Source organism: Mirounga leonina, unplaced genomic scaffold (genome assembly GCF_011800145.1).
Source record: "Mirounga leonina isolate KUSES-001 unplaced genomic scaffold, KU_Mleo_1.0 Mir_170, whole genome shotgun sequence".
NCBI classification, from domain to species: Eukaryota; Metazoa; Chordata; class Mammalia; order Carnivora; family Phocidae; genus Mirounga; species Mirounga leonina.
In genome coordinates this window covers 35,183,057-35,190,312 of record NW_023270433.1, presented here as the reverse complement: position 1 = coordinate 35,190,312, position 7,256 = coordinate 35,183,057, and the positions used below count along the sequence as shown (strand labels likewise).

The 7,256-nt window shown below is 52.5% G+C and overlaps 2 protein-coding genes across 2 annotated transcripts; both read right to left on the bottom strand.

Moving 5' to 3' along the window:
* Positions 1-82: 82 nt before the first annotated feature.
* On the bottom strand, positions 83-2,415 carry SPAG8 (sperm associated antigen 8). The gene is made up of 7 exons (XM_035016334.1): positions 2,162-2,415; positions 1,352-2,063; positions 1,055-1,229; positions 810-855; positions 613-727; positions 434-496; positions 83-329 (listed from the first exon to the last, which is right to left on the bottom strand). The coding sequence occupies exons 1-7, from the start codon at positions 2,197-2,199 to the stop codon at positions 171-173; spliced, it is 1,308 nt and encodes a 435-aa protein (XP_034872225.1). The 5' UTR covers positions 2,200-2,415; the 3' UTR covers positions 83-170.
* Positions 2,416-3,228: 813 nt separating this feature from the next.
* Positions 3,229-5,319, bottom strand: HINT2 (histidine triad nucleotide binding protein 2). Its single transcript, XM_035016337.1, has 5 exons — positions 5,217-5,319; positions 3,905-4,045; positions 3,704-3,808; positions 3,533-3,605; positions 3,229-3,411 (listed from the first exon to the last, which is right to left on the bottom strand). Exons 1-5 carry the CDS (start codon positions 5,295-5,297, stop codon positions 3,320-3,322), a joined length of 492 nt encoding a protein of 163 aa, XP_034872228.1. The 5' UTR covers positions 5,298-5,319; the 3' UTR covers positions 3,229-3,319.
* Positions 5,320-7,256: the final 1,937 nt, after the last annotated feature.

Here is a 7,256-nt window from a genome sequence, read left to right as displayed (position 1 = left end):
AAATCGCAATCTCAGGACAAGAGAGAACCCTTTATGGAAAGCCCCTTCACCAAGTACAGACAGAATGTACTTCCTTCCCACCTCTCCAGTACAGATGGAAATAGATTCCATATTCCACATCCCTCTTCCCTCCTCAACCCTTAGATAGTGGTTCTACGCATTTCACCACCCTATTCTCCCTGACAGGCAAGGGAAGATCTTTCTCCCAGTTGGTGGGAATAATTCTCAGGTTCATAGGGCAAAGGCTGCCCCAGAGACAAAGGCACTGGTGTTGAGAAACTGCAGTTCTTCCGGAATGGCGTGTCCAGTGTCTTGATGTTACTGACACCCTGGAGGAGGGCCAGAATGAGGACAGATCCTGCTCTGCGCCAAGCTGGAACAGAAGAGCCTCTTCCCCTCCTTCTTCTCCCGCACTCCCAACACCCTCACACACCGGTAGCTGTGGGGCCCTCTGCATCCAGAAGGTTTCAGGCTGCTCCTGACGGTAGTCGTGAGGCTGTAAGGGAGAAAACATGAAAAGCGCTTGGTTTGAATCTCCCTCTCTTAACCTCTACTACTTTCCCACAGCCCATTAGGGCCCAGCTGTACAAATGGGATGGGATAAGCTCTCACCTTGGTTGGGGCAGGAGGCCCGGCATGTACCAGCTCCTTTCGGTAGTCACGGTGTGTCACAGACTCGACCTCAAAGTGCTTCCTTGTGGGTTCCTGCTCTGCCTGCACCTCTTTACTATACAGTTCTGGGGGGCATCAGAGTCATTCTTCCCAGATTTGTCTTCCCCCTCCCCTTTACCCTTCCCCCAGCCTCTCACCAGATCTGATGGTGCAGGAGCATCTCCATCATGGCTTCACGCTTTCCTGTGGGAGGGCAGGGAGGGGACAGAATGGGGGAGTCTGGTTAAGAAGCAGGCCCAGAAGAAACAAATGTGAGAAAAGGAAGAAAAATCATGGGGTTTTACCCTTATACCCATTGGACAATCCATAGTCCTACTAGAAATTCCTTCCTCTCTCTTTTCTCTAATGGGCTCATGCTGGCCCGTTCTCTCATGCTTCCCACCTCGAATTGGCTGATAGTAGTTTCGTGGGGGCTGGTATGAGTCTTTCTGGGTGGTGCTGAAGGACATGGGTGACTGTGGCTGCAGGGTCAGCAGTCCCTGGTGTCCATGTCGGAAGAAGAAACTCTCAGAGCCATCCTGCATACTTGGAACTTGATCCAGGTGGTTGGTGGCTCTCTGTGGGCCCCAAGTTGAGTGACCATGATATCCTTTATGGTACCCACCCTCATCATAAACTACTGCCTCCCCCAAGAAACTGGGGGCAGTCTTCAGGAAAAGGGAGCAGGTCAAAACAATACCTCCTCCTCCCAGTTGTAGAGAAGGCAGTGGCCCCGTGGCAATGTTTCACTGAGAACCTTACAGTTCCCTTCAACCTGGGGGGTCTTCCATTGCCCTCGGGCACCAGGTTCTGAGACTTGCAAAAATTTCCAGGGTTGTTTCCGAGGTTCCCAGTGGCAGTAGTGATTCCAGGAGGCATAATTAGGGACCAGCTCTGCCCTGAGGTTTCTGAAGCTTGGGAGATTGGAGGGGCTGAGCTCAGGGTCATGACCACCGTCTGGACTAGGCCCAGAGTCAGTGGCAGGACCAGGGCCAGAACCAGGACCAGTGCCTTGACCAGAGTCACAGCCAGGGCCAGAGCCATGGCCAGGACCAGAACCGGAGCCAGGAGCAGGGCCAGGACTAGAGCTAAGGTCATTTGTAGTACAGGGATCCTGGGTGAAACGGGAAACATAGACAGGCTCAAAGCCAAGTCTCCTATGGCCTGTCTTGTGGGTAAAGCTGGCTCCAGTGCAGGGCTCCCCAGGAAGACTGTCAGAGGAGCGGTCCAGGAGAACGCTCGGCTCAGAGTAGCGCGCTAGGGTCTTCGTAGATAACGCATCAGTTTTGGCGGTGGAGGCGGCTGCAGCTGCAGTGATGGCGGCTGCCAAGACCGACCCGGGACGGCCATCCGAAGGAAACGGTTCTGAAGCAGACCTGAGCCCTCCAGCACCAGGCTGTATGTCCAAAGATCTAAAAGAAAGCGAATGCGTCAAAGTCCTCAAAAGCGCAGCCCAGTAAGTCCTCTGACCCTTCTTGTTTACACCTGCAGCCAAAGCTGCCGCTCTCACCGAGACCGCGATCCCTTGGTAGACTCGGTGGTCTCCATCTTCGGGCACCAGCTACCGGGTTGCCATAGAGACGGCAAATAATTCCAGGAGACTGCGCAGAACTAGAGTTGGGCGGAAGTGTTGGGTGGGGGTGGAGGCAGATTCTCTGCGGGGCGGAAGTCTTCAACCTGCCGCTGTCTGGGACGTTTGCTTTCCGTTCAGACTCCGTTCCGCCTCAGCCCAGCTTTTAAGGTTCCGCTGGCCTAGGGCCCTGCCTTCTACGCGTAAGCATGATTCTTTTTTTTTTTAAGATTTTATTTATTTATTTGACAGGGAGAGACAGCGAGAGAGGGAACACAAGCAGGGGGAGAGGGAGAGGGAGAAGCAGGCTTCCTGCCGAGCAGGGAGCCCGATGTGGGGCTCGATCCCAGGATCCTGGGACCATGACCCGAGCCAAAGGCAGACGCTTAACAACTGAGCCTCCCAGGCGCCCCCAGCATGGTTCTTTTGAGGCTTTCTAAGGTGGTTCTTTGTGTTGGAGACAAGCACAGGGCTGGGGTATCAGAGTAAAGCATACCTGGTGTGCTTGTGTAGGGGCAACAGTAACTTCCCCTTAGTTCATTCTCAAAAGTGGAGGGAGTCTTTTTAAAATATTTAAGGTTGAAAATACATCAAACAACTCAAAAGCAAAATGGTGAGACATGGGGATCTGTCAAAGGGTAGAGGCCTTTTTTGGTGTGATTAGTTCTCCTTCAGTAAAAGGCCCTCACATTGACCATCCTCCTCTCAGACTCCCTTAGCACTTGGCTTGGCATCTGAGTGAGTGCGAGGATTGAGCAAGGCTCACTCCTGGGTTTCAGTCTCTTCCTACTCACACAAGCTTATTCCTACTGCTACTTTTCTAGAAGCTTGATCCAGGTGGACCATTAGTCATGAGGACTCACAGATCTATAGGCAAATGCTTCTTTAACTGCAGGATGGGCCTCCTTAATGTCTCTCACTGACCATAGTCAAGAGAGATGATTATCTTTAATCAGTTTTCTTTCCTATTTGTGGTATCTTTATATATTTAAGACAGTGATCCAAAATCGAGGGAGAGTAAGTTTATTAGCATCATAGGGTCCCTTTCCCCCCACCCTCCAAGCATCCAGGTCTGAGGTTCTTGGTCAGTTGGTAGGTTCAACCTGGAGGCCACTGGAGCTGTCGGCCCCCAAGTACATGAATGTGCAGATGATACACAGACTGTGCGCCCAGCTTCCCGTCATTGATCACTGAAAGAGAACTTGGGGTTAGGAGGTCAGGATCATGGAAAAGGTCAAAGATTAAAGATCATACTGAGGGGTAGTTTTGAGAATTTATACGTGAGGGGCTCAAGGTCCAAAAGTCACTCACCAAGTCGGTATCCATCTCCCAGGCCCTCAGCCTTTGCTGTCTTCTTGGCCACAAGGAGAAGGTGTCCTAGAAGCTACAGGGAAAGGGGTTGGAGACAGGTGGCTTCATTCACAGGGAGCAAAACCTCTAGCTCCACCCCCCGAAGCCAAACCTTGGCCCTGCTCTTCCCACCTGCTGGTCCTCTTCTTCAGCCTGGCTAATCCGAGGAATGGGCTTCTTAGGAATGACCAGGAAATGCACAGGAGCTTGAGGGGCCACATCACGGAATACGAGACACTGGGAGTAGTGACAGGCCAGAGGCCACCATGTTACTTCAACAGGCTGATGGTATCTCAGCAGTTCCTAAGGGGATGAGTCCTAAGGGCACCCCACCTGCTGGTCCTCATATAGAATGTCAGCTGGGAGACTTCGATCCAGGATCCGGGAGAAGACAGTTGGGGCTGCTCCCCTAGGAGCTGTCTGCTGGGCCTTGGCCACTTCATTTCCGTCAGTCACACCTGCAGCTCCTCGGACCTGAAGGTGGGTCAGACATACCCAAGGGAGGGGGCTGACACTACCTATCCCATATAGTGAGTCGGGGCTGGCAGAAGCTGGGCTCTGTTAGTCATTAACTTCATCCTTCTAAGAACCTATTTGTGGTTCTCATCCAAAAGAAAAGTTCCTCAATTTCAGAGCATCAGTAGCGGAGAGTAGGGTCAGAAAGTGCTGAGCTTGGTTAGATAAAGGCTGTATTACAATGCAGGACTCAGCAGTGCAAGTGATTCCTGTTCCTAATGTGTCTAGTAAATTTAGTTGCTGTTCAGAGGAAAGGACACAGGATGAGAACTGGAAACTTAGGTCCCAGTTCTCCTTTTACCACTGAATTACCTTAGATAAATCCCTCCTCTTGGCTTCAAATATAAAATAAAGAGAATGGTCTGTATCACCTTTGAGAAGACTGGAGCTCTTCCCATTTACTCATACCTTGTTACTAAGTTTCCACTGATTTCCATTACTTGTTGCCTGATCTTTAAGCTATGTTACCCGTTTTATTCAGGTTTGACACAGCACGTCTAGGTGTCACCTCCGACCTCTTACTGTGAATTTTACCTCCAGTCCCTTAAATCAGTGAAGGGAAGAATTAAGCGAACTCAGCACCCCCAGCCCCAGGGGATTGTGGGTAGGGAAGCCCCAGTTTCCCAGGGGCTCAGAGAAGGCTGAAGTCCGTGCTGTCACACTGTGGGAGAAAGAGCTGGGATGAACCTGACCCCTCCGACAAGTGGGGAAGATGAGAGGTTAACACTTGTGCTCAGAAGGCCAGGGGCCTGACAGAGGCTGGAGACTGGCTCCGACAAGACAAACCTCACTTCCTGCAGGGGGCGCTGAGGAGGCTGCCCGGAGCAGGCGTTCGGTCAGCTGGGCTTCAGGTAGGCTTAGAAGGCAGCAGCCAATGCACTGACCCCGCGGCGACCTCGGCGCCCGAGGCGGTGCACGGCGTCGGCCACCGCCGCCCACCAGCCCGATCTCACCGCACAGCCCCGGAGCTTGCACCTCGGGAGGGGCGGCGTTCCCTGCCCGGCGTTCGGGCTCCGTCCCCGCGAGGCCGCAGGGCCGCGCGCGCCTGGGGGAGGAACGCCGATCCCCCGGCCCGGAAGGGCGGCCGAGCCCGCGGGACGCCCTCCGCGCGCCTACGGCCGCTTCTCACCTGTGCCCCCCGCGGCCCCGCCACCGCCACCGCCCTGCGCGCCACGCGCACCCCGGCAGCCAGCACCGCGGCTGCCGCCATCTTGCCCCTCAGCCGCCGAACCTCTCCCCGGGCCAGTACGCCGGCCGCGCCGCCAGGCCGAGGTGGGGCTGCCACGGAGCCCGCTTGCTGCCCTTTAGCCCAGAGGGTGGCGCCGTTCACTGCTCCGGCTCCGCCGCCACCGTGGAGGTGGAATCTTTTCAGCCCATTGGCTTCTTCCGCCAGCTGGAGGGCGAGCGTTCCACTCCATTGGCTTAGACTTCTGGTCAGAGTGACGGTTCCTTCGCCATTGGGCCCCCTAAGTAGTTTCGCCGAGAGAGTGTCTCACTCCACTGGAAGGATTAAGAGACCCAGAGGTGGGATTTTCCTCCAGTTGGCTCCGCTGCCCCACACTGGTGTGGCACCGAGCCCCGAAGGTCGTAGACCGTCTCCGGCACTGGCCGGGGGGAGGGCGGTTCTGAGGGCGCTCGGCGCTGGCTGGCTCCGGGAAGCGCCGCAACCCGGGGGGCCAAGGCCGCAGAGGGGGGCCGGGCGGGGCGCCAGGCGGGTGGGCTGAAGGAGAACTGGGACGGGGTCCTTTCTTTAACTGGTGGGACGGACGCGCAACTTCTTCCCTACAAGGGCATTTCAGGCCCTTGAGCATTTCAGAGATTTTTAACTTACTCATCTAAGGGCAGTTCCTCCTTCGTTTATGTTCTTGTGTACATACTCCGAGATTGAAGATTCTGCAGTTTGTTTTCAGGGCATTTTCCCCCTTTCTTTTTAAACGGGGGTGCGGCGGGAGTGTCCTGTCTTTGCCACACGACTAATAAGCAAAGTAATAGGTATCCAGTGTTTTTTCCTTATCAGAAATGGTGTGCGATGCAGTTAGCCTGGCGCCTGGCATTTTTAGGTAGGTTTGAAGGGCCAGGGAAATGCATCATGGCTAGGTCAGAAGTATATTTCGTTTTGCTGGAATGTATATTTTTGACAGAGGAACGGGGGTCACAAAATGCTAATATTCTCACACAGCTAAGTTTTAGTACGACATTTAACACTTAGGACAGAAGCCACCACTGTATCTTTAGGGTTTTTTGGTTGTTGTTTTTTGTTTTTGTTTTTTTTTTTTAGCACAGGTCCTTGACATAGATAGGTGCTCAATGATTGTGGAATGAATAACATTTGGTGTTTCATTTGCTTTCATAATATGTAATACATATGTATTGCATATATATTATTCTGCCCCTTACAATCAATTTTCCACCATATTACATAGCCTATGTAAATATATTTGTAATGTTTGCATTTTATTTATTTATTTATTTATTTTTAAGATTTTATTTGAGAGAGAGAGAGAGAATGAGCGGTGGGATGGGGTAGAGGGAGAGGGAGAGAGAAGCCGACTCCCCACTGAGCAGAAAGCCCTGATGCCATGCAGGGCTCCATCCCAAGACCTGGAGGTCACAACCTGAGCCCAAGGTAGATGCCCACTGACTAAGCCACCCAGGCACCCTCTGCATATTATTTATTTGAGTGAGTTTATCACAGTAACCATTCCTTTATTGTTGACTATTGAATTAATTTTAATGAATGGTCATTATGGCGCTCATTGCATATCACCCGTCAAGAACAACTCTTTACTTCCAGAGATAGTAACAAACTTTGCTATAGCCATGTTATTGTTAGAAAGTCCTTTTTCCCTCCAAAGGGCAGACATTTGACCCTGTGATTTCCCCCTAGGAGTTCTAGCAGTCCAGATTGCATCCCTTCCTTTGGAAGTATAGACAGCTTCCCCAAATGTGGGGAAATGTAGACTGGCCTTTTCTGTGCCCCAGAGGCTACATGCAGTTCTCTGTGGTGTCTCTGAGACCACATGGAGCTGCTCTGGAGAAGTGCAAGAGATAAGAGGAGCTGGCATCTAGGAAGGGGAAGGAAACCGGCCAGGCACGGTAGACGACGACAAAGCACTTTGAAACTGGTTATTTCTTTGGGTTCTCAGGGAGAGCAGATAGCACAGAGATT

Excerpts from the sequence above, each read along its gene's own strand:
- SPAG8 (XM_035016334.1), bottom strand. The coding sequence starts at position 2,199 with ATGGAGACCACCGAGTCTACCAAGGGATCGCGGTCTCG. Across the intron at positions 2,064-2,161 it reads ACCAAGGGATCGCGGTCTCG|ATCTTTGGACATACAGCCTG; the intron begins GTGAGAGCGGCA and ends GCTTTCTTTTAG. Across the intron at positions 1,230-1,351 it reads TCTACAACTGGGAGGAGGAG|AGAGCCACCAACCACCTGGA; the intron begins GTATTGTTTTGA and ends TGGGGCCCACAG.
- HINT2 (XM_035016337.1), bottom strand. The coding sequence starts at position 5,297 with ATGGCGGCAGCCGCGGTGCTGGCTGCCGGGGTGCGCGTGGCGCGCAGG. Across the intron at positions 4,046-5,216 it reads CGGGGCCGCGGGGGGCACAG|GTCCGAGGAGCTGCAGGTGT; the intron begins GTGAGAAGCGGC and ends ACCCACCTTCAG. Across the intron at positions 3,606-3,703 it reads CTGAAGAAGAGGACCAGCAG|CTTCTAGGACACCTTCTCCT; the intron begins GTGGGAAGAGCA and ends CTTTCCCTGTAG.